Source organism: Caretta caretta, chromosome 6 (assembly GCF_965140235.1).
Source record: "Caretta caretta isolate rCarCar2 chromosome 6, rCarCar1.hap1, whole genome shotgun sequence".
Taxonomy (NCBI): Eukaryota; Metazoa; Chordata; order Testudines; family Cheloniidae; genus Caretta; species Caretta caretta.
Window position 1 is genome coordinate 71,555,812 of NC_134211.1, and position 26,175 is coordinate 71,581,986.

General features: G+C 44.2%; 2 protein-coding genes across 4 annotated transcripts in view; both read right to left on the reverse strand.

The window, feature by feature from the left end:
* Positions 1–6: 6 nt before the first annotated feature.
* Positions 7–9,441, reverse strand: KNSTRN (kinetochore localized astrin (SPAG5) binding protein). Of its 2 annotated transcripts, XM_048852781.2 has the most exons (9): positions 9,307–9,439; positions 8,311–8,436; positions 5,463–5,595; positions 5,220–5,282; positions 4,802–4,901; positions 2,650–2,764; positions 2,194–2,252; positions 1,998–2,069; positions 7–569 (listed from the first exon to the last, which is right to left on the reverse strand). In XM_048852781.2, exons 1-9 carry the CDS (start codon positions 9,413–9,415, stop codon positions 438–440), a joined length of 909 nt encoding a protein of 302 aa, XP_048708738.2. In that variant the 5' UTR covers positions 9,416–9,439; the 3' UTR covers positions 7–437. The 2 variants fall into 2 exon arrangements, with proteins under 2 accessions (XP_048708738.2, XP_048708739.2); XM_048852782.2 differs by lacking the exon at positions 8,311–8,436 and having other exon boundaries at positions 9,307–9,441.
* A 1,618-nt stretch (positions 9,442–11,059) lies between these two features.
* The window catches only part of DISP2 (dispatched RND transporter family member 2), a 38,640-nt gene continuing 23,524 nt past the window's right edge, over positions 11,060–26,175 (reverse strand). For both annotated transcript variants that reach the window (XM_048852777.2, XM_048852778.2), the window contains 5 exons: positions 25,842–25,965; positions 23,111–23,226; positions 22,111–22,229; positions 20,853–20,950; positions 11,060–16,995 (listed from right to left, as the gene is read on the reverse strand). In XM_048852777.2, the coding sequence (XP_048708734.1) occupies positions 13,570–16,995; positions 20,853–20,950; positions 22,111–22,229; positions 23,111–23,226; positions 25,842–25,965 (3,883 nt within the window). In that variant the 3' untranslated portion in view covers positions 11,060–13,569. The remainder of the gene's footprint in view (positions 16,996–20,852; positions 20,951–22,110; positions 22,230–23,110; positions 23,227–25,841; positions 25,966–26,175) is intronic.

The following is a 26,175-nucleotide window of genomic DNA, read 5'->3' on the forward strand; positions in this document are numbered from 1 at the left end:
CCGGAGTTGGAGGTAATAAGTCATTTACTAGAAATATGAAAGTACAGTTGAACAACAGAAGCAGGCATTAAAACAAGCCTAAAAAACAGGGTTATTTTCCCCATAGAGATGACATATTTGAAACTGTAAAATTGATTTAAGCAATACAGGTAAAGTCAAAGCTGGAAAGGTTTGTCTGTAAAAAAAAAATTACAAAAGAGTAAAAAAAAAGTTATATATATTTATGTTATGAAGGGGAACCTCTATGGTGGAATGACTTTAATACATCTCTTTTAGGTTTATCAGTCCTCTTAAAAAGGGGCTTTGGTGTACTCTGTGACCCATGAGTAACCTTTAATTCCGTTGTTGACAGTAAACGATGCTCCTGGATCAGAGCCACATGTGTCATGAGAAGCTGATAAGGGCACAAACATGACACAAGGATTAGTCCTTACTCCTCATGTGTCCAAGAGGAGCTCCACCTGATCAACAGTGGCAGCATACTCTTCTGTTTCTTTCTGAAAGGATAGCTGCTTCTCCAGGAAATTGTTTCTATCATTCTCTGCCAGTTTCCACATAGCTGTTGCTGTCTATATGGAAAGAGCAAGTTAGTGCACAGTAGGGACTGTTACAAATACAGTATGTATGACTCCACAGAGGCAGCAGAGCTAAAAGCACATGGCTTTTTTGTAAGTCAAGCCACACCAGGAAGACCACTTTGCTTCAGCCCCTTACCCCAAAGCACCAATTTCTTACTAAGACATCCTGTTCAAGACCAGCCCTTGGTAACTTCAAAACTCCTGCTGATCATGTGAGAGTACAGTTAAGTATTGTTTTTTGGCTACATCCAGCTGAATCAAAGTTAATTCAGTAAAGACCACAGTTTAAGGAATCTTGGGTATTCTGAATTTACCATGCTAGTGGCATAGTAGGAGTTCTCACCCTGAAGAGCCACTTCTGAAACACTAATGCATAGGTAGCTGAAATTTGACTAGGATGCTACCTGGGGTAGTTATATGGGCATTATTGTAGCATTTGAGCACTTGGCAACCAAATTTATTTTTAAGACCTCCATGAGGTAGGCAAGTACTGTACTCCTTGTTGTAGAGCAGGGGTGGCCAACCTGAGCCTGAGAAGGAACCAGAATTTACCAATGAACATTGCCAAAGAGCCACAGTAATAGGTCAGCACCCCCTATCCGCTACCCCCTCCAGCTCCCAGCACCTCCGACCCACTGGCAGCCCTGCCAATCAGCTATATTGGAAAGTTAGCATCTGTAGCTCCAGCCTCGGAGTCAGCACCTATGCAAGGAGCCGCATATTAACCTCTGAAGAGCTGCATGTGGCTCCGAAGCCACAGGATGGCCACCCCTGTTGTAGAGATTGGAAAGTAAGGTAAAGACCAGATGACATGCCCAAGGTCACATAAGAAATCTGTGGCACGGCAGAGAGTTGGACCTAAGTCTGAGTTCCAGGCTAGTGCCCTAACTACTGGACCATCTTTCCTCCCATGAAGGATAATGCTTCATCTGTTGTGAATAGGATCTTGAGATCTTTAGTGACCCTAAGTAGCAGGAACTTCTCAGTAGATACGTAAATTTGCACTTCCAGAACATTGCCGCCACCCTTTCCAACAATTCTGCAACATTGGCTCATTGCTATTTTCAGAATCACTAGCTTCCTGGTGCGCCCTTCATTCTCTTTTGGAGGCCTCTCATTCCAGTTCTGACTATACTTAATCCTGATTATCTTTGATTATACTGGATCTTCCAAATTAAGCTGGCTGTTAATTTCAGTGACGTGACTGATTTTAGCTGTAATCCCTTCCCATTACTTTGGGAACTTAATACCACCTAGAATGTCCTTATTACATGCATATTTACAACAGAAGACAGGAGGCAAGGTAGTAAGCCTGCTACAGTACATTGGTCTGCTTGAAGAGAACCCAGGAAACCAGAACTTCATCCCAAACCAGGCAACTGAATCTCTGTGGTTTTCTGAAGGAAAAGGGTGTCTTACCAGAAGCTCTTCCTGTTTTGCAGCCATTTGGCTGAATAGTCTCAGTTCTTCTTTAAGCTTCTCTGTCAGCAACTGAAGAAAAGCCCAAAGCATTTAGTTTATCCAGGTTCTGCACCACACAGCAATTGCCTCTATTATCAATTTAAACTTCTAGTAAACAAAAATCTGTAACCCAATTCCACTCAAAAGTTCTCACCATTGTCTGCTTCTGACACTCCTTTGTATCTTCTTCCTCCAAGATTTCATTGCCTGTAACTGGTTTATAAATACTTTCATAAGCTTCTTTAGTAGTTACCCAAACGATTCCCCACTAGCTTTTAGACCTCACCTTCACCCACAGTATTAAGTCACTTCACTGCAGAATCAGCCTCTAAATCTACATTAAGAGCAAATCAAGTATTCTGGGAAGTTATGAGTCTGGTTCTTCTGTAGTAAGCAGAGAGCCAGATAGAACAACTTCTCCCTTTCAGCGCAGAGTGATTAGTGCTGTTGCTGTTTGCCAAAACCTGAAGTCAAGCATGAATGTCACATGAGCTCCTTTGTTACAACAAAAAGGTCACACCTGAAGAATCAGGGTACCAATTATCATAATGGGAGGAGATGGGGGCTAACTCCCCACCTTATGCTTAGAACTGAAATAGTTAGTCCTTACCTGGATCAATATTTCTGCTTTCTAAAATCACCATGCAGTTTTCTTGAAATTTCTTCAGCTTTTGAACTTCTTCTTCCAGGACTTCATTCTTTTCTCTCAAGTCTTTTATAGTGCCCTATCAGTACCACACAAGTTAGAAGTCAATAGAGCCCCTAAAAAGATTCTTCCTGTTTCCTCCCAACTTCTTCCTAATTCGCAGCCATACCTGCTCCCAATGTATTGGAGATAAGTTCTTGGACACTGATTTAGTTCTCACCACTTTTTAATACTGACAGATTTGGAGCTGCCTGTAATAATTTAATACTATCTCTGGACTCAATTAATGTAAGCATATGTTGTATTAATTCCTAACAATGTTGCTAATGAAATGCACTCCAAATGGGGGGGGAAGAGGAGGGAGGGGACAGTAAATCTTGAACAGCCCCTCTTGATGGACAGTACTGGAGTTATTTGTCCTGGAGTGCTGGCTAGACCCCCTATTGACTTGCTAAAATAGGTTTATCCAGGAATGTCTCAGTCCAATGAGAGAGCAAAACCTCAGAAGGGTTTAGAGACACAGACCAGGTATACAGTAGGAGCGCTTGGCTAGTATAGCTATACCAGCATATTTTACTAGCAAAGCATTCCTAGTATAGACACAGCTTATACCCGTAAAACCACACTTTTGCTGGTATAGCTTACTCAAGCACTGCCCTCTGCCCCACAGAGAATAAGCTATACCAGCAAAAGCCCAGTTTTGCTGGTGCAACTGCATCTGCACTACGGATTGTTGCTGGCATAGCTCTTCATAACTCTGACATAGCTTTGCTGACAAGAGTTTAAAGTGTAGACCTGGCCATGCTGTGGAGGAAGTCAGAATGTTAAGGGGTAAGAGGAAGAGACTGAAGCAGAAACTATTGAGTGTAGGCAACAGACTGCTCCTGAAGGGGTCTAGGGTAATATAGGCCTACTTGAGCTTTTAGGTAAAAAGCTAGACTTTTGTTTTAATAATTTAATAATTAAAATGTTATTTTACTCCTGGGGGAATTCTGCGTCATGCAGGATTTCGCAGAAACGTTTTGTGCACAGAATTCTGCCCTGCCCCCCCCACCCCCCCGAAATGGGCTGCAGAGCTGCTGGCTGCCAGTAGGAGCCACTGGACCCAGCAGAGCCCAGTTCACACATAGAAGAAACGGCTGGGGGGCAGGGGAGGGAGCTGCAGTTCCCCACATGCCCTGAGGGAAGGAGACAGTGGCACGCAGGAAATTCTGCACAAGCCTGGGACCTAGCATCATGCTGTTTCTCCCACTAGATCCCTGGGCTCTGGAGGGGAGAGGGGCAGATAAGAGGGGGTATCTTAGCAAGGGGGGGGGCCCTGCAGCTGGGCTCGGGGAGGGGAGGGGTTGTGGGTGTCTGGCCCTCCAGCTGCGCTCTGGGGTGTGAAGGGGCAGAGAAACAGGACACTGGGTTGTCACAGAGGTTTCCTTAATTCTACTCCTGGGGGAATTTGCGTGTATGTATGTATGTTGTATTGTTACAAACATACTTGCTGACAGATATTTTGAAATAAATTACCAAAATAATTGAAACTGGCATGATTAGGTAGTGTTATTTTGACAAATAAAATTTGCAGAATTTTAAAATATCGTGTGTGGAATTTTTACTTTTTTGGCACAGAATGCCCCCAGGAGTATTCTTATGCTGTGTTCCCACTGTTCAGATTCAAGAATACTTTTAAAAAAAGCTGTTTTGTGTCACTGTGTTCACCACTGGTCACAGCTCCTGAAGGGAAGAACTGCAGGTACCCAAATCCAGTTGGATCTGTTGAGCAGTCACACTTGGTACTGTAGTATAGGGCCTGGTCTAAGAATAGAAGAATCACATGATTTTGCCTGAGGTGTGAAAGGTCAAGGCCTAAAAGCTAGAAAGATCAAGAGGAGACAGAGGTGCAGCTAGCCCTGAATCTTGACAAACTCGTTGCCTTGTATCACATACTAGACCTAATAGCAGGCTTCAGTCACAACTTTAAACAAGTAAATTGGGAGTGTGGTACATGGGAACAGAAGAGATCTTATTTGGACTCAATGAGCCACAGCATTATTCCCCACACAGCTCATAAAAGTATTACCAGATAATCTTTTAACAAGATGATCAGCCAAGCACCGCTTTTTACCTGTGCTCCTGCCAGCTTTGAGTGCAGTTGTTGTTTGGCTATTTCCAACAACTGGTTCTTCGTCTTTAGCTCTGTCTCCAATCTGTATCGGCTCAGAGGTCTGTAGAGAGTGACACATCATCGAGGATTTAACAGATGCCAATTTATGGTTAGTATTCAGCTAAACATGGTTAAGACATGCTTCAGCCAGGGAAGCGTCAGCCAGCGTTCAGTGCACCTGCAGTAGTGTAGCTTTCTCTCTTGAAAGATGGAGTGTGCACTGAACTAATACTAGAGTGTTTTGGGCTCCATGTAGCCAGAGTTGATGGTTGGCCATCAGCACATGAATTAGACCATACTGTTCATTGCCATACAAGACTGGGCCTCATCAGAGCAGCTAATAGTACTATTTGAGAGAAGTTTTTTTGCACCAACTTACCCTCGTGCAGTTGTTGCTGTCTTTTTAGAAAGAGGCTCTGCTTTCTTGGTAGACCTACAGAGACTAAAATGGTAGAAGTATCATTATTATCATCAAAGCGTGTAGTAATTTTGCCAAACCAACTATCACTTTAACAAAAGCCTGATTTTCTAGGCGTATTTTTTGCTATTGACTGGAGTACCTTTTGGAATTTTTAGATTACTAAAAACCTGAAGTTTGTCAGTGCATGTACTTTCTATTTACCCTTGGTTTTTGGCTTTGAAGACACCATCCTCTGGAACATTTGAGCTAAAAGTGAAATTGGGATCTTTGCTGAATTCTGGCTCAACTGTTTTGTTGATACGCTGTTTCTTCGATGGAAATGGTGTCTGTATATCTGCAACAAGATACAAGTGTCACCGAACAATGCGAGGAATTAACAAGAGCAAAAAGTCCTCCAAATTTTACATTAGGAAATCTTGAACTTCAGAGGAATCACTTGCATGTTAACATGTCACTCTAACAAGATGTGAAGTAACAATGACTAAGTAGCATGCCTCACCCCATCCCTACAGTCTCCAAATCCTGAACAGAATACAGGCTCAGAATGAAAAAATTTGTGTTACTTAAGCCCTGGATGGGCTACAATAAGCAGTTTTAGAATGTGGTTTACCATTCCAGCAGTGGATCGGATGGCTTGACACCCAGGTTTAATGACACAGACAGTCATTTCAACATCAGACAGATACATGAACACTGCTTTGATAGCCAAAGTTGTTCAGTGTTGAATGAAGAACAGAGCGATTTAAAAATTTTAGGGTTAGAAGATTTAATTTGACATTGCTTAAGCAACTACAGACTTCTAACATTGAGATGAAAGTCACACAAAGTCATGAGAAAGCTTGTTCTCTGAATATACAGACTGACTGTGTGTCATGATGATCTGGCCACTCTTTAACATCTGATATTTCCACTAATTATGTAGGGCCTTGTTCACACCAAGCAGTTTTGGAAGTTCAGCGACAGGCTAGCAATAGGAGCATTAGTGTAGAGTAGCCACATGGGTTTTGGCCATCGTATTGTTTTGACATCCTCTGAGCAAAGTTAGGCATAACTGCGGTTAAGATGACTTTACCTGGCTTACACTCGCCCTACCAGCATTGCTAGCACTGGTGGAGTTGCACCACTACTAGACCAACAGTAGGATAATTTTTGAAAAAGCTCAGCAATGATGCAAACCGATTTTAAAAAAAGAACAGTGAGATAACAAATGTGTGATAGCTATCTTGCTGTAAAATCCAAAGCAGATGTGTGAGGTCAGCACTATATGCCCTCCTGGGACTGATCTCACCTAGTTAATCCAGTAGCAAAACTATCATGTCTTGGCTCCACTATGTTTTTACAGAGATAGTTAACACACATTTGTTATCTCACAAACACATTAAAAACACAGGGAATGAAGACAAGCCTAGGAGGCCAAGCATGGAGCGTTTCTGCCCAAAATACAAGTTTCAAGAGGTTATGAACACATGAGGATGGCATGCTAAGAGTTTTCTATTTATCACTGTTATAGTTAAGGTTGTAAAATAATTACAGGGTTTAATATTGGATGAACTATAGTAGTTATTAGTAAGATTAAAACCATTCTGCAAATTAAAACAGTGATACTCATGGTTTTACTAAAACAGTGGTTCTCAAACTTTTTTTCCCCGTAGACCACTTGAAAGTTGCTGAAGGTCTTGGTGGACCACTTAATGATCTTTCCAAATGTTGTTTGTACCATTTTAGCTAACTATTGTAAAGCGCTTTGGATAAAAGTGTTTTTTTAAATATATATATAAAAAAAATAAAAAACACCTTAATAGTAAACATTTTTGTTCTAAAAATAAGAGCACACAACTCATATTTTAATATCAATAGTCCTACCTTTCTAATACGATGGATGTGCCCTCTCTCCCCCGCCATGGCAGCCCCCAGGCTAGGGCTGGGGGGCGTGGGGTGTCTCTCCCTGGCCAAGGCAGCTCCCACAGAGTTGAGGCTGGGAAGGAGGGCAGTCTCTCCCCGACAGCCCTGGTGCTGGGGAAAGTTGCCTTTCTCTGGCCACCGCAGCCCTGCACGTCCCCAATTCCCCCTACCCCCTCTTCTCACCCCACTTCCCCCTCCCACCTATCCCCTATTCCCCCCCAAGGCCACCACCTCACCTTACATGTGTCTTCTCCAGGGTCCAGGCACCCAATTAGTGGAGCCACGCCTGAGCAGCTCCACTAATTAGGTGGCAAAAAGAAAAGGAGTACTTGTGGCACCTTAGCGACTAACAAATTTATTTGAGCATAAGCTTTTGTGAGCTACAGCTACATCGATGAAGTGGGCTGTAGCTCACGAAAGCTTATGCTCAAATAAATTTGTTAGTCGCTAAGGTGCCACAAGTACTCCTTTTCTTTTTGCGAATACAGACTAACACGGCTGCTACTCTGAAACCACTAATTAGGTGGGTGGCCATTCATTCTCTTGTGTGTGACCACCCAGGCACACACCTTAGGGGGAACTATCTGCAGCTCGCGGACCACAGTTTGAGAACCTTTGTACTAAAAGATATTGATGAGCATTTATCCCGGATTCTTTAGAGGGCAAAGTTAATACTCTAGAAAATTAAGACCTAGGTCACCTTCTGAATCCAAAAACTCCTCAAAGCCATCTCTCATCAGCCTTCTAGAAGTCAAGTATCCCTGGGCTCCTTTACTCCTAAAAATGCAAGGGGTTGTGTTCTTTCCCACCAACCAACTTTGCAGTGATAATAATGATAATTAATAATAAAATAAAAATTGACTCTTCTAGCACACCCTCTCCCTATTTTGCAAAAATTCAACTGGTTTTGAGACACAAACAGGTGCTCAGCTAATGAAAAAGAGGAGTCTTGGAAAGTGTAACGTATGAACGTTTCACAATATAAGAGACCACATGTATTCCGAAGTAGGCAATAATACTTCGCTGCTGCTCAAAAGGTGCTGGTCTCCCAGCCTTACTCGAAGGAAGGAAGGAAGGGAGAGAGAGGACGATTAGCCGCAGTGCTGTGACCAGCCTGAAGCTGCAACACGCCCGCAGGGTCACTGACCTGCGGGGACGCTGCGGGAGAGGGCTGTGGGCGGATGGAAGCTGTAGACCGGGATCCTGGAATGCTCGCTCTCCATGGCCTGCCGGTCCCCGCCGCGCGAGCCGCCGCGCGCCTGGACGCCAAGGGCTACACGGGAAGGAAGCGCCGATCAACGCCCCGCAGGCTCTTCCAGCGGGGCGAGGACGGGAGAGGGGTCCCCGCGCGCCGGTCCCCGGCGGGACACACACACACACTTAGCAGGGCCCCGGCAGGTAGGGAGTCTCGCACAGCGGCCCAGCGAGCGGCGTTTGAAAGACCCAGGGGACGTCGCGCAGGGCTCGGCCAGGCCCGCGGGAACAGCGCGGCCGCTCCGACCGGTTCGCTTTGGAACCGAAGCCGGTTCCACGGACGCGCCCACCAGCCCGCGCGTGTCGGACCCTAGGAAAGCGCCTCCCCACCCCCGCCCGACAGCCGGGCCGGACCCGTCCCGCGCGCTGCACAGAGCCGGAACGGGGGCGCCCCGGACCGGGTGCCGCTCACGGGACAGAGAAAGGTGACGGCGACAGGCACTTATCTGGGTGGGCGCTGTTCCCGCTGCCGTTTGAAAGTGGGAACGGCGACGGAAGGGCGGGGCGAAGAGGCCGCGCAGGCGCAAAGCCGGCGGGTGGCGTTTGCACATGCGCAGTGGGGAAAGTGAAGCCCCCACCGAATTCACCGCCCTGAGCTGGGGCGGCCAAGTCGGAGGCGCGGGGAACGTGTCCGCGCGCACGTGCCCCCTCGGGCGGGGAGTCTCCCTCGGGCGGGGAGGGTGGGCGGCGCGGAGCCTCCTACCCTCCAGGGGGCTGCGCGGCGGCGACCGGAGCGCCGCGATGCTGCGTTATGGCTTGGGGGGCGGCGGCGGCTTTCCTGCTCTGGGCTACCCTGCGGCTGCGAGGGAGCCTCGGGCGCAGCGGGGTGCCCCCCCCCCAGCTCTGCCCGGCCTCTCGCCCAGCTGCAGACCGACCAGACTTGCAGTACCTCCCGTCCCCGTGAGCGCTGGCAGCGTGGAAGCCTGTCTCGCCCCCCAGCCCTCGTGTGACCGGTGCTGCGGGGGGGGTTGTCGTGCCCCAGCAGTGGAGCTAGGCATAGGCAGACTAGCTGGTTGTTCAGAGGCGGAGCAAGGCGAGGGTCCCCTCCTGTTTGGTTTGTGGGAAAGTGCAATTAGTAACTCGTAGGGGATGGGCGGAAATATTCCTGGTAGGGCTCCCAATGAGCTAGCAGCGCTGTCACGGGTTAGTATCGCAAAAAGAAAAGGAGGATTTGTGGCACCTTAGAGACTATTTCCACTGAATGCATCCGATGAAGTGAGCTGTAGCTCAGGAAAGCTCATGCTCAAATAAATTGGTTAGTCTCTAAGGTGCCACAAGTACTCCTTTTCTTTTTGCAGATACAGACTAACACGGCTGCTACTCTGAAACCTGCTTAGTATCGGTGCACCACCAGCTCAAGGGTCGCTGCACGGAGGTAGGAGCAGAGCTGCTGCGAACTTAGGGTTTCCATTTCACAGGAAAATGAGCATTTTGAAATTTGGTTTCATTCCAAATAGGAAGAAAACCTACTATTTTTGCAGTTTCCTTCACAATGGATATTCTCAAAATGTTCCTTGTGGAAAACGTTAGTTTCACAACATTTTGAATTTCAGCTGTAATGTTTTCAATTGTGTATTATTTTGCATTATGTATACATTATTTCATTCTGTGTTAAGAGGTGTGCATAGTAACTCCTGCATAACTTGAATGTCAACCTTTCCTTACAACACTAGCAGAACCTGAAGAAGAGCTCTGTGTATCTCAAAAGCTTGACTTTTTCACCACAGAAGTTGGTCCAATAAAACTGGTTCTCAATCAGGGGTAGCTGTACTGGTGGGGGTACACAGAGGTCTTCCAGGGCACTCAGTAATTCATCTAGCTCTTTGCCTAGTTTTACAACAGGCTACATAAAAATCACTAGCAAAGTCCGTACAAACTAAAATTCCATATAGACAATTATTTATACTGCTCTATAATGTACACTGAAATATAAGTACAATATTTGTATTCCAATTTATTTATTTTATAATTATATGATAAAAATGAGAAAGTAAGCAATTTTTCAGTAATAGTGCGCTGTGAAACTTTTGTCTTTTTATGTCTGATTTTGTAAGCAAGTAGTTTTTAAGTTTGGTGAAACTTTGGATACACAAGACAACTCACACTCCTGAAAGGGGTACAATAGTCTGGAAAGGTTGAGAACCCTGCAATAAAAGATATTACCTCACCTGTCTTATCACTCTAACACAAGCAGGAAACACTTTGATCAGTACTAAACAGCGGCCCTTAATGATTTCACAAGAGAATATTTCAATTAATGTATTATGCATGTCAGCTGTAGTGCATAATATGTATATGCACTACTATATGGTATATACATTAATACATTGTGAACTACTACTGCTGACATGTTAGGAAATAACATACAAATAATATACAAATGAAAAAATAAAATTTGAAACAAAATTTAGAAATGTTTCCAAAATGAAATTTTTCATACTGAAATTTTTTATGGGAAATTTCATAAAAAATTATACAATTTTTTGGGAAAAAAAAGCTTTGTCAAAAACAGCTTTTCCCAGCAAAAATCTTCTGATGAAAACTTTCTGATAAGCTTTAGTCACAGGGACTGATGTGGGGGAAAGACCCTTAAAGGGAAGTAGTGCCGCAAGTGTTTACTATATGTGACAACAGTGGCCATCTGTTTTTTAACTATTTATTTTAAAATTATTTCAACAGATACAGTGATATACAGAGTCCCCAAATACTGTGCAATAATGGTACACTAATCATAGGTATGAATATAAAGGCATGAATTTGACCAATTAAGACTGAAGCACATTTTATGGACTCTAAAACTTCTAAAATCCTAAATTATATGGTTTGTAATGGAAACTCTTAACACACACAAAATTGCATTGTGGCTGTTGGTTGCCCCTAAAAAAGTGTGCTTAGAGGTCACAGAACAGACATATAACTGTATTTTTGAAAACTCCCTACTTAAAAATGAGAACTTGATCAGATTTTTCAGACACATTTCATATTTTCTCTCTCTCTCTCTTTTAACAAGCCAATCTTTTTTTCCAAACATCCTTTAGCTTATTTGCCTTTTAAGAGAGCTACAAGCCCTTTGGAACTCAGAGCTTGTCCTCAATATTTGAAGAAGGGTAGATAGATAGTTTTAGGTTTTGCTGCTATTTATTTTTCTGAATATATAATACAAGGCATATCCATATGTCTAAATATTTATCTTGTTTGTGTCTTCCTTCTTTTACCCAAATCTGATAGATAAGCTTTTCTATTCAAGGATATCACATACTCTGGCATACCATTAGAATGAGCTATGTTTTTAAAGGTAAGCAAGTATGTAAATCTTTGCAGGACACGTGCCTGAGATAGAACACAGAGATACTGATTTTTCCACCACTGAGCCAAGACCAGTCTTGCTGCTACTAGTTTTATCAGGCTTTTGTTACAATTATAAGAGATATCTCTCACAGGGAGGTCTCACAGAACTGTTGCTGGGTCATTTGAAATATTATATTTAGTTATTAACTTTATTGCTATGTAATTTTGCACTAGTAGATACTGCTAAAGGATACGTTTTTGCATAATCAGCTCTCCCCTTACACCCCAATTGTGCAAGCTGATCTGTGCAGGTGTAAATCCTCGAGTTTAGATCAGCTTGCAGAACTAGGCCTTAGTTTTATATTTCAATCAGAGGATTCTCCCCTCTCCTCCTCCCCCACCCCCGCACACACTTATCCCACTTGCACAATGATATGGGCACACACAATAAAGAGATATTTATAAAATCTGTCATTGACTTTCTGGAATACTTACATTTGCTGACATTTTCAGATGTGGGCTACAAATCATTGCAATGAATATGAGGTCCCAATTTATAGAAGAACAAAGTCACCGTGTATTCTCAAGTTACTCTTTGTATTTATTACTGTAGAGCTGAATGCAAGTTGTAGGTGCCATCCATATGGGATCTAGGCAACCATAAGATAAAATCAAGTTGGAAAATTGAACCATATTAAATACAAACCAGAAGGTCCAGTGTTCCTACTTGAATTTCTTGCTTTTTTGAATTTCTTAGCTCTTGCTAACCTGCACCAACCAACCTTGGTGAGTTTCCCAGATAGCTAATATGAATGAATAGATAGCTACAGTGTGCATGTTGATGGATGGAAGCTCAGAGGTGCAAATTTTCTCTTGCTGATGCCATAGGAAAACACATTGGGCATGTACAACATAAAGAAAATGAATCACAATATTCATAGCAAAGGCACAAGGTATGACGGTGTTCAGGAGAGTTTGTCATAAATATTTATTTTTATGCTGACTTTTAGAAAGCTTTTTCTTATTGTAACAAATAAAGACGTGGTTCTTTTTTGTCTTTTCTGGTAAAGAAAAAAGTAAAATTCAAGATTCAGCAGATATGCCAACTTTAAAAATATTTTTACATTTTTGCCTGGGATAGAAACTAGCTGTGAACATGAAACACAAGCTGCCCAAGTCACAGAGGACAAGGAGATGGCTTTCTGTCTAGGAAAACCCCACGCTGAAGCAGTGTCAGAAGGAGTTCCCTCCAGTGAAACCAGCTGAAATCCTGATCAGAAAGATATTTGGGGCTGGACTATATAGTTTTCTCATTGAAGAGTAACAGATCACACCAGTTGAAAAACACTCACTGGACAGATTTAAACAAATATCTGAATACAATTCCTTTGGGGAAATTTGTAAACCTGGACTGCTAATAAAAACAGAGATCTGCTTCAACAGGAAACAGTTCTTTTTCCAGCCATTAGCCAGATTCCAATGATTAGCAATTATAGATATTTTTCTACATGGGATTTATTTCTTTAAATATCTAGAGAGAGTCACCTCTCTAATCATTATCCCCTTCTTTCTTGTACTTGGCAGGAAAACAAAATCTAATCACTATAGGGAATGTCAAAAAGTACAAATGTGAATATGGCATGGGCTGCTGGATGGTCAACATTTTTTTACTGCATTAAAATTCATCTCTAATCCTCATTTTTTTTTAATATCAGATTTGCTGACTCAGTGAAAATGTAGGCATCTCTGCAGCTGAAATACCTAGCTCAAAGAGGGAAGGGAGGAAAGATTTTATATTTACAGTGTAAATAGGAGGTTTATTTCCTGTTTTCTTCTGTAATTGAGTTTTACTTTCTTGGAGATTTCAGCTGCTGTAACCAGAATTTTGTGCACTGGATCGTTTGATCCAAACATCAGGCATGTCTGGTTGGCTGTTTGGTAAAACAACTGGACCTTCACTCCCTAATCCCAATCGGTTTTTCCAAGAAGAGCTGTTTTGCTGGGATGCTGGTAGAGATACGTCAAAGACGGTCTCTCTCAGGTCCAACCTCAGGGTGTCTCTCTTCCCATTCAGGTGACCTCTCTCTGCTGCACAGCAGGAATCAGACACATCTAAGACATTGGGACAAGAACTGGCTGACTCAGCAAGTTTTATGCTCTGCTCAAAATCACTGAGAGAGATCTCACTTGAGACATTGAGCACATTGAAAGAACTGCTATGAGAACAAAGGCCTCTGTGAAATTTGTAAATTTCAGCTTCAGGGATATTAGTATTTTCTGAGGTATAATCTGACTGTTGTTGAGCAGTGTCTCTAGAACACTGAGATTTATTTAACTGTCCTTCATCTTTCATGCTGGCTGAATAAAGATAATCCAGCATGTATCCATCCCAGGCTTTTGGACCATATTTTTGACATCTACAATCCCTGCAGAGTCTCTCTCCATGAATTTCTGCTTCTGCTCCCGAGCTGCTATGTTTGTAAGGAGAAGATGTTTGCAAGGCAGGACACTGACAAAGATCTACACGGTGGTCCATTAGAGTCTCCTGCAGATTCTGTCTGTCTGTTTCAAGAGAAGGATGGATTCCTATTCTGGGACACCTGCTGTCTTGGAGCTGTATGTCTTCAGACAGGACAGAAGGACGATTAGACAGTTTGCTTGTGGAAGTGCTGTTGTCAAAACTGTCACTAAGTTTTCTGGCCAAGGGCTGGAGCTCATACTGTTCATTTGCAGTGTTAGACTCTTGCACCTTCCGTAATCTGTTCTGCTTCTCTTCTCCCCCACAGTTAAAGCTTCCATTTGGCCTGGAGTCATCAGAATAGTCCTTCAAGGCATAGGTGCAAGGCCAAAGGATCTGACCACAGTTCTTCTCTGGGCCAAAGAAGCAGCATAGAGACTGAAAAAAGAAGCTGGCAAATCCACAGCTGATACACTTGATCATCATTATGAATATCCCCAGCTTCCGGTATGCCAGCACTGTGGCAGGCAGCATGATGATACCTGCAGAAAACAGAGCAGATGCCACCATAGCAGTGGCACAGCTCATCTGCTTCAGAGAGAAGGCCACTCGGCTCAGGCGATCAGAATGTGGGCACAAGTGGTAGGAAATACAGTAGTTCACTGTAAAGTCAGTGGAGAGGCCTACTGCTGCTGAAATGAAGAGAGACTCCACTGCATTGAGCTGCCATTCCAACAGCACCAAAAGTCCAACAGTTACCAGGACAGTGCCTGTGATAGCTGTAACAGAGAATATGCTGAGAATAACATTCCAGGTGGTGAGCAGCAGCACCACAAAAGAGATGGTTATGGATAGTCCTATGACCACCATTGTCTCTGTGCTAAGACTGTGCTGGAGATTATATAGCTCTAGTTTACTGGTGTACCATCCATTCTGAAGCCCCATGGGGGCAGTTTTCATTTCCTCTGTTATCCAGTGGCCAATTTCATTGTAGAATTGTTTGGCTTTGCTGTAGTTGAAGCTGTAGTGATAAATAGTTTGAAACTGTAGCACCAAGGCAATTAGGTTTCCCTCTCCATCAAATCTAAGACCCAAATCATAGGTTTCAGCCCCATCTCTGCCTTGTTCCATGATCATCATTTTGATGCAGTGCAGGAAGACTTCGCTTCCATAGGGGAAGGGGAAGTGGTTACAGCAGAGATTGAAGCTGTGATCTTGCTGGGAGCACTGGCGACTGTCCATCCACGTGTGAAACTCCTCCATGAAACAAACTGTAGATTTCTGCTCCAGATCAGAATAGTAGAAAGTTTGATTCTTCACTTTTTGGCAGAACTCCAAGAGCCAGTTTTGAGCTTCAGGATTTTGGATTGTAAATGTGGTATCTTTCACCAGCGTGCCATTGCTCTTAGGATTGAAATGATCCCCGTTGTCCACAGGCAGTATGCCCCAGACTATAGTGATGGGCATGTGTTGTCCTTCTCCATGCTCCAGCCTCTCAAACATGAACTGGTGACAGTATTCTGCATCATATCTCTCAAAGGGATGGCTTAACCTAAACATCTGGACAGATGGCATCTCTAAACTGGGGAGTTTTAGTTTAGGATTAAAACAGGAAATGTAGGCACCCCCTATTGCCAAGGCTGTAAACCAGCAGATCCAAATGTAACGAAACTTTATAACACCACATGGAAGAATCTTCTCAAATAACAGCTTGGAGGTTTCACACAAGGTATTCTGGAGACCCCTGAGTATATGATGGAGAGAGAAAATAACTCTTTTATGCCCACTATAGTTCCAATAGTCTTCTGGTTTATAAATGCAGTTTGTTGCTATGTAGCGTTCATACAACACAACAGAAGATGGAAGCCAAGTTACCATGAATACTAAATTCACCAACACACAGGTGCCCATATAGATGGCAAAACAGCAGATGGCAATTATATTGCTCATATAGCTAGCATAGAAAGCAGCACCTGTTGTAAAGGAAGACGCCAGCATGAGATACCCAAAGTGGTGCATGGTTTGGCTCATCCACTGCAGGAGGCCTGCAGAAGGATTCTGGCTCTTGCTGAGGCTCCAGAGATCAAAAAACACAAAGGTGTGATTTGCGCAAATGCTACTGAGAATGACAACTGCTGTCAGGTTTACAAAAGGGAAGTAGGTGAATCTGAAGGCCACTTTATACAAGAAGAAGGAGATCATCAAAGAACTGACAACAATCATAAGGACCATAAAAGTAATAAAGATTGAGCGTAAATAAAAAGTCATACTTAGAAAAATGGCTAATATTGCCAGGACTGGATACATGGTATCCAGTAGAAGATAGTGCTGGAATAGTTTCTCTTTAAGACCCAGGTCCATTCCAGTGATTGATGTGTAATTATCAAACAGGTCCCATGACTCTAGGTTGTCCAGGTAGATTTCCATCATAGATGCTCCTTTCTTTGTAGGCAAAAACAGCAGGCTGTATTTCAGTGATGGCACTTGATATTCCATTGTCTGAAGACTGAGAAAGTCTCTGTCAACCAAGAAGTGAAGAAGCTGGTAAATACCACTGAACCGGGTACATTTTTCTGGTACTTTGGCACACTGAGAGTGTTTCTCTCTTCCAGTCCTGGGACCTATGCAAGAAGGAATAAGGATGCCTTTGTGGTAATCTGGGGCACAGGAACGGAGGAGTGCCAGGGTGTGGGAGACATCTGCTTGAGTTATCTCCAAACAAGAAGATCTGTTGTGAAGGACAGCAATATAGTTACCCAGAGACCAGCTTGGGCAGCATTCATTGCCTTCAGTACGTTGACAGAGATTCCCAAAATGAGCATGTGAGCGGATCTGAAAAACAGCCAATAGGAGAACATCAGATTAGACTCTCCCACTTTTTACTCTACTGCCTTTATACAGCAGAGTGTTTAAATTCTCACTAGAATTATCCTGTCCTCCTCATGCTTATAAACCCTGGCTCCCCAACCTTTTGTTGACAAAATACAATATATTGTAGCCATTGAAACAAGATGTTTGGGCAGCACTTTTTCCAAAACTAAATTAATAGCCTCTGTTATATATTTCTTGCACTGATTTAGGAATTGGGATCCTTCCTCAATCCATTGTCCTACTATTAGTGACAGCAGCTTTCCTTGTTTTACATTCATTCTCTGGATTAGGACCACTAAGATGAGAATTTTTAAGCCTTTATCCTTTTTCTTTTAAGCTTCTTTTTTCTGCACCGCAGTGACATTCTGTGAAGGACATAAGCAGAAGGCATGGTGCTGTAAGGATAAGGCCTTTTCCTGCAGCCATATTGTAAGGCCTAAAGTCTTTGTCTGCAGCTGTATTAGGAGAGCAGCAGCCATTAGCTAAGAAGCAGGAAATCACATCCTAACATTTCATCTACATTACATTAAAACAAAGTAATATCAGGCTATTAAGAAGACGATCCTGTCCTAATAGCACCCAACATCACTAGATAAAAAACCAGATCTTACGATGGTTAAAGAAAACTTAATTTGACAGCGTTCTGTCTGGCAAGAAATCACTTATCCATAGTTGTGGTTGAGAAATCCCCATTTCTTTATTGTTTTGTTTTTATGGTCGCCCTTTCTCTATTGTGTGTATGTATGATCTCTGTCTGGTTCTTTGATTGTTTCTGTCTGTTACATAACTGATTTACACCTTGCAAAATTAATTAATGTGGTGGGATATGATTGGTTAGAGAATTTTGTTACAATATGTTAGGATAGGTTAATAAAATGATTGGTTAAGGTATAGCTAAGCAAGACTGAAGTTTCACTATATAAACTGGTTTTTCACAGACCTGAAGAGGTTTTTTTTTTTTAAAGCTAAGAGCAGCTCGAGGGTTTTTTGTCTATTTGCCTGGAGACAGAGGTGTTAGTTTTTTTTTTTAAAAGGATTTTTCTGTAGGCTGAGAATAACTATCAGAGAACATAGGTATCATGTTACCACACAGCAAAATTTTACAAGCCAGATTTTTTGGTTTTGTTTTGTGGTTTTCTTTCTAACTCTCGGGTGTAAAGTTAGTTGAAAATAGAGAGGCTAGGATGACAGAAACCAAGGCACAACACAAACTGGAGTTAACCAGACTGGAGGCAGTGAAAGAGGCAGAAAAAGCCCAAGAGGCTGCCCACCAGAGAGCTATGGAGGCAGAAAAAGCCAAAGAGGCTGCCCACAGGAGAGCTATGGAGGCAAGGAAAAAAGAACTGGAGGAGAAGGAAAGAGAGAGGAAGCATGCACTGGAGATGGAGAAGGCAAAGGCTCAGCAGAATATACCGGATAACCCTAACAATCCTTACCCAACAATCCCCAAATGGGAGCGACTATGTCCACAATATGATGAATCCAGTGATATTGCTGAATATTTTCTCACCTTTGAGAGACTGTGCACACTCCATAAAATTCCTGAAGCTCACAAGATGACCCCATTGGTCGCAAAATTGACTGGAAGGGCTCTGGACATATTCAATAAGATACCTATTGATGAGGCTTCTAACTATAAAAAATTACAGGATTTGGTTTTAAAGCAATTTCAAGTTACACCTGAAACTTACAGAGTAAAATTTAGAGCCCTTATGAGAGGACCTGGACTAAGTAATGTGGCTTATATAAACCAGATGAAGGCTCTGTTAGATAAATGGGTCAAAGGAAGGGGTGTTACTAGCTTTGTAGGAATGTGTGATTTGATGACTCAGGAGCAATTCCTGAATATGTCCAAGGAGGATATAAAACAGTGATTATGGGATAAGAAAATGGACTCAGCAGAAAGTCTTGCTTCTTATGATGATCAATACAAGCAGTCACAGACTGCCAGAGAGGCGGGGCAAACCAGAACAAAATGGAGAGAGAAACAACCCTGGTCGCAGTTGGAGCGGATACCAGAAGGGGCAACCTCAGACCCCACCCTACTACCAGGGGCAGCCCAAGGCCCCAACTACACCCCAAGGAACACTCCAGACACCTTATCGTCCCACCACACCATTCTCCAGCAACCACCTCGGCCCAGTGACCTGTCAGCTGGACGATGTTTTAAATGTAATGAGCCAGGGCATGTAAAGACCAACTGCCCCAAGAACCCCAACAGATTACAGTTCATTGCACCAGAATCACACCAGAGGTCCTCAGGCCCAGATACCTCCCAGATACCCTCAGAGTCGAGGGAAACTGTGAGTGTGGGCAGGAAGAAGGTCACCGCGTGGAGGGACACCGGAGCACAAGTGTCGGCTATACGTGCTTCCTTAGTGGACCCCAACTTAATCAACCCAAAGGCCCAAGTGACGATTCAACCCTTCAAGTCCAACTCTTTCGATTTGCCTACAGCCAAGTTACCTGTCCAGTACAAGGGCTGGTCAGGAATGTGGACTTTTGCAGTCTATGATGATTACCCCATTCCCATGCTGCTGCAGGAAGACTTGGCCAACCAGGTAAAGCTGGCCAAGAGGGTTGGAATGGTCACCCTCAGCCAGACTAAGCAAGCTTCCACACCTATCCCTGTTCCTGAGCCTTCCACCAGGGCCCTGTCTGTGTTACCAGAAACCCAGATGGAGGTGGTGGAACTGGATCCCCTGCCAACAACTGCAATGGCAGTAGTGGATCCAGCCCCACAGACCCAGCCCAAGCCAGTCCCCGAACCGAAACTGGCAAAGCAACCAGCACCAGAACCATTGCCAGCACTGAGTCCAGCGCTTGCAACCCTGTCTACAGCACCAACACCAGAGGGCACCACCGAGCCTGCACTGGCAGCAGCAGCAGATGACTCTACACAAGAGGCTCAGCCAGAGCCTGAAATACCCCAAAGTGCACCAGCGGAGAGTGGTTCACCATCAACGGAAACAGCCCCATCACCTGCATCGCTTCCAGAGGGACCAGGCCTAGGTCCACAATCCAATGAGGAACTGATGTCTCCAGCATCAAGGGAACAGTTCCAGACCGAACAGGAAGCAGATGAAAGCTTCCAGAAAGCTTGGACAGCGGCACAGAGGAACCCACCGCCTCTCAGCTCTTCTAATCGATCCAGAGAATTAAAGGTTTGTCAGTTTACAGCCAAGAGACCACGGAGCCATTCTTACCAGTCTTGGATTAAAATATTATTGGCAATTTAGAAGATTAAGTCTAGTCACAGCCAGTGCAGTCCTCTCTGGATAGAAGGTCATATTGCTTATCTATCACCATCTTATCTGGCACCTCTAATTTAGAGAGGATGTTGTGCTGTTGGAAGTGCCAACGTCCAATGAATCTGATCACTTATATTTATTAAAGATCCCATGGTGCTTTTCACAAAACTATCATAATCTAATCTAATCTTTCTGTTTATGTGGTCCTCCTCACTGTAGTGTGTGGGGTGTTAGGCTCAGTATATGGGCAAATTTCTCTTTTGGTAATTACATTAACCACCCTAAATTCTATAGTTTCAGTTCGATATACTATCATCAGTTTCTTGCCCAAGATGTTGTGTGTGTACTACAAAACAGCTATGGCTCTTCAGCCCAGAGGCAGCTGCACTTCAGTGGTAGGTAAAGTTATTCTTTTATTTATAAACGTGTAAAATCCATTGGCATTCTCCAGGATGAAAGATACTATATCTCTCATATGATTTTTTTCTTGCTAGCTTTTAGTTAATGATTAAACCAGTACATTGAAATGAGATTGCATACGTATACATTCCCCATGGTAATACTAACCTTGTCCTGTTCAATTTGACACATGGACTGAATCGCTTGCAAGTTCCACAAACTCCCAGCAGTTGTGGACATAAACACCAGCTGAGAATAACTCTTTCCTAAAAATCAGAAATGTAGTGAGGTAACCGAGGAGGAATCAGCCATACTGTTTGAAATAGTTAGTCTACTTAAAAAACATAATGCCGTGTGTAAGTCCACCACTGATAATTCTATCAGTTGAAATGGAGCAACAGAGCTTATGGATCTTGATGAATGATAGGGCTATAAAGTGTGCAAATTGCCTCATGGGACCCCTGCCTCATCACGCTTTCCATATGTATCAGGGTCAGGAAAGGAGGGACATATGGGGTTCTCTCATTATAATTTTCACCTGTGAAGTTCATTTCTCTACAGCGAAACTATTGTGGATCTGATTCAGGCCATTTCTGTACCCACTGTTACCTCCTGACAAAAATCTCTATAGTTGGTTGTGGGGGAGGGAGGGAGAGGCTGAGGCCCTGAGAAACTGTAAGTTCTGTACTCCAGTACTTAAGAGGATGACTTAAAGCAGGGGATTGGGAATCAGAATATCTAGGTGCTATTCCCGTAAGTCCACTCACTTGTGTTATTTCTGGCAAGTCACTTAACCTCTCTGTGCTCAATTTCCCCACGCATCTGTAAAATGGAATACTGTGGAAGAGAGAAACCCCCACCCCCCTCTTATTATTTACTTTTTTCCACTGGAAAAGTATGACAAAAAATTTATTTGAGGCAAAGTGTTATTTTCATTTTTTTACTTTTTACATACTGTTCCAGTTGGGAAAAAAGAAGGAGAGAAAGTAAGAAACTGAGAGATAAAATGGGTACTTTCTCATTATTCCAAAATGAACATTTTTGGAAATTTTCAATTTTGGAAGAAAATTTTTAATTTTTAATTTTTTTTTAAGAACACATCCTTCAACAATGATTTTTTGGGGGGCTAAGGGAAGAATTCATTTTTCAAGAATAAAATTAAAACCTGTACAAAATTTCAGTTAGCTCTGCTCACCGATAACTGGGGAGGCTTAATAAATTAATGTTTGCAAAATGCTGCAAGATCACTAGACGAAAGACACATTAGAGTGCACAGAATTGTATTATGCCTGACTGCTTTATTGGGCATTTTCTGAACACTTCCACATGTACTGGATGTTACATCTCTTTGTGCTATTGCAGTTTCCCACTGTCCCCTCTTTCTTGGTCGTTACATTTTGAAGGTGTATGTTAAGACTTCACTCACCTGGGGGCCCACAAAAGAAACTGTCTTTTCCATAGTCTTGTTCTACCATCCGTCTTGTTCTTGCTTCTTGTTCGCCATGGATAAACCTCTGCCCTCTGTTAATACCAACGTCACCATAGCTATCAAGAGATCACAATTATCCTTCTATGGAACAGCTGGATTCAACATGTTTCTACAAGTCATGTGGTTGACTAGCCATGGGTTGTCACACCATGAAAATGTGCTTTGATGAGACATAATGCAATTGGAGCGGCCACTGGCCTAAAATGAAACATGGTTTGGGTCCAGGGGTTCAGTATTGGACTGTTGTACAGGTTTGACTGCATCAGTTTGCAGTCATGAGTTAGATCCCACATCACTCCTGTTGGGAGTCACTGAATTATTGCTGCAGATGCTTAAAGCTGTTGGGTTAAATTTTCAAAAGTGCCTTGGTGACTTAAGTGACTGCACTGCAATGAATGACCTGTTGCATGGCCATGGGTGGCCTGGGTCAGCTGACTCAGTCTCGCAGGTCTTGGGCTGTGGGGCTATTCAATTGTAGTGTAGACATTCAGGCTCAGGCTGAAGCCCAGGCTCTGAGACCCCATGAGAGGGAGGGTCCCAGAGTCCAGGCTCCAGCCTCAGCCTGAATGTCTACATTGCAAATTTTTAGATCTACAGCCCAAGCACTACACGGCTGAGTCAGCTGACCTAGGCACTTGAGACTCGTTGCTGCAGCTTTTTTATTGCAGTGGAGCCTAATCCTAGGAGCCTAATCCTATTTTGAAAAGTGATTTTAGGAGCCTAAGTCTCATTGACAGCCAATGGATTTACGCTCTTAAGTACATAAATAAATTTTGAAAATGGGGATTTAGGCTCCTAATTCACTTTGGGATGTTTGAAAATGTTACTTATTGATTTTACAACTCAGTTGCAACCAAACTAAGATGTCACATCATTAGTAAAGCAGTCTCATTGTGGCATTGCAAGCACTGAAACCCAAAGAACTAAATTCAGATACCTGTTCTTTTCAGCGTAGGGAGAAAGCAAAAGGGTCTTCTGATAGCCCGTATGGGTTTGTACATTCTTCCAGACAATGAGTTTTCTGCCAATGTCAGTATCTCGAGGCGCAAATCCCTATAGCCAAGCAAAAGGGTTTTATTAACTTGTCAGACTTGTGCTTTGGCTTAACCTTCCTTAGCCCACCTCCTCCACACCTTATGTCAGACACAGCACGTGTCTGTGATTATTAAAATCTAATCACATTTTTTGAGGCACACACAAATTGAATTTCTCTTAGAAAGGGGGGCATAGTCCACATGTGAACCTACAGAAATATAATTTATCCTTTCCTTTTTGGCCAGTAGTGAGATAGTTCATCCTGAACAGGCCAAGCAGGATTTCTCTCTTCCTCTCTAGATTAGGGATGTCAACCAAAATCAACAGCTGCAGAAGTAGGATTTATTTTCTTCCCTCTCGACACAGTCTTTAGTCCACACTGGAACTTTGACCAGAATGATTTTCTTCTCTTTCTCAATCTGTCCTGGAAAGGTGTCCTTCATCTCATCCTAGAGCCTGTCTGAGTAGGATGGTATTTTTCCATGTTTTTCAAGAACATTTTTTCTTAGATAGAGGAAAAGGGTAAACACTCAGGAGGGAGAGGAACTATTTAGGACAGGGGTCTCAAACACGCGGCCCGTGGGGCTATTTCCTGCGACCCACCAAGCAGCCCACGCGCCCCCACCCCCGGCCTACCTCCAGGCCAGGGGTGGGCAAACTACAGCCCACAGGCTGTATCCGGCCCCCGGGATTGCCCCCCGTGGCCCCGTGCCACTCCCTGAAGCAGCCGGCACAACATCCCTGTGGCCCGGGGGGGAGGGGCAGAGGGCTCCGTGCATTGCCCTGGCTTCCAGGCACCGCCCCCCGCAGCTCCCATTGGCTGGTAACGGGGAACCGCGGTCAATGGGAGCTTCGGGGGAGTTACCTGGAGAGCGGCAAAAGCAGCACATGGAGCCCTGTGCCCTCGCCCACACCCCTCCCTCCTCCGGGCCGCAGGGACATGGTTCCGGCTGCTTCCCAGAGTGGAGCGGGAGCGGGGCCAGGACAGGCAGGGAGCATGCCCTGGCCCCAGTGCGCCCCACTGCCACCCCGAAGCCACTCTAGGTAAGTGGCACTAGGCTGGAGCCCGAACTCCTCCTGCACCCTGCCCCCCAACTCCCTGCCCTAAGCCCCCTGCCGCACCCCTCCTGCACCCCAACCCCCTGCCCTGAGCCCCCTGCCTGCACCCCAACCCCCTGCTGCACCCCAACTCCCTGCCCTGAGCCCCCTGCTGCATCCCACACCCCTCCTGCACCCCAACCCCCTGCCCTGAGCCCCCTGCCTGCACCCCAACCCTCTGCCACACCGCACACTCCCTCCTGCACCCCGCACCCCAACTCTCTGCCTTGAGCTCCCTGCCACACCCTGCACCTCAACTCCCTGCCCTAAGCCCCTGCCACACTCCGTACCCCTCCTGCACCCCCTGGGGGCAGGGAGGGGGCAGAGTTCGGGTGGGGACTTCGGGGAAGGGGTTGGAATGGAGGCAGGGAAGGGGTTGGAAGAGGCAGGGCAGGGGTGGGGCCTCATGGAAGGGGTGGAGTGGGGGCAGTGAGGGGGGGTGTCAGTGAGGGGGGGGTCTGGAACACATGAGTTATGAGGAGAGGCTGAGGGAGCTGGGATTGTTTAGCCTGCAGAAGAGAAGAATGAGGGGGGATTTGATAGCTGCTTTCAACTACCTGAAAGGGGGTTCCAAAGAGGATGGCTCTAGACTGTTCTCAATGGTATCAGATGACAGAACGAGGAGTAATGGTCTCAAGCTGCAGTGGGGGAGGTTTAGATTGGATATTAGGAAAAACTTTTTCACTATGAGGGTGGTGAAACACTGGAATGCGTTACCTAGGGAGGTGGTAGAATCTCCTTCCTTAGAGGTTTTTAAGGTCAGGCTTGACAAAGCCCTGGCTGGGATGATTTAACTGGGAATTGGTCCTGCTTCGAGCAGGGGGTTGGACTAGATGACCTTCTGGGGTCCCTTCCAACCCTTATATTCTATGATTCTATGATTCTATGATGCGGCCTTCGGGCCAATGCACTAGTCCTCATCTGGCCCTCGTGGTCATCTGAGTTTGAGACCCCTGATTTAGGAAATAGTAAAGGGGTACTACTGGGAGCAATATGTTGAAAACGAGCAAAGGAACATTAAGACTAAATAACAAGAAAAATGTTTTCATGAACAGTGAAATAGTCTCCAAAAGGAAGTAATTTCACTAAAATCCTTTAAAACTATGACAGGCCAATGCACAGGCAAATTCAGTGCAGAGAACACTCCTGTACTGAATGAGAGGGATGGACTAGTTTACCTAACAGGTTTCTTTTCATTTTCAATTTCTGTGATTCTCGTGGCAAAAGAAGAGCAGGGAATGCAGATTCCCTTTTATCCTAATGTGCTTTCTGATATTTCTGAGAATGAGGGGGTAGCAGATTGTCATCTGGTGGTAGATATTATAAACTATTGAGCATTCTGGGGGAATGTGAGAGTGATAGTGTCTTTAATGTCCTCATGTATTTACAGATCTGTTCTCTTCTCCATCCATTTCCAGAGGAGTAGGGAATGTGGTAATTTTACACTGCAGGAAGAAAACATAATTGATTGTTCCACTGATTTTCCTTGCATTCATGGATGACATGCCTGCCCCATATCATCTGCAGGGACTTACCATCAAGGGTTCTGAAAAATCTGGCAGATTTCCAACTAGCAGGCCAGCTAAAGTACAAACCAGAACGGTCACCGAACAGAGCACAAGGACAGCTACTGGCCACTCAGCAATCACCTGGGAATAACTGGAATGAACAGGAGAAAACAAATGCTGCTGTTAACCTGATTTCTAATATTAACATGAAATATGCTGTGGTACCAGCACAATGTTAGAAGAAGAATATTTACTAGAATGAGGGCTTCCTAGTTTGGGCATTTATTTGTTAAAAAGCTCAGGGGGTAGGAGTTCTACTGAACACATTCTGTCTGCAATTGGATGCTTGCATGCAGTTCTC

Coding starts and splice junctions, on each gene's coding strand:
- KNSTRN (XM_048852781.2), bottom strand. CDS start 9,415: ATGCCTAGCTCCACTGCTGGGGCACGACAACCCCCCCCGCAGCACCGG. Junction 2,765..4,801: donor CAAAGCTGGCAGGAGCACAG/GTAAAAAGCGGT, acceptor TGGTACTGATAG/GGCACTATAAAAGACTTGAG. Junction 2,253..2,649: donor AAGCAGAAATATTGATCCAG/GTAAGGACTAAC, acceptor TTTATAAACCAG/TTACAGGCAATGAAATCTTG.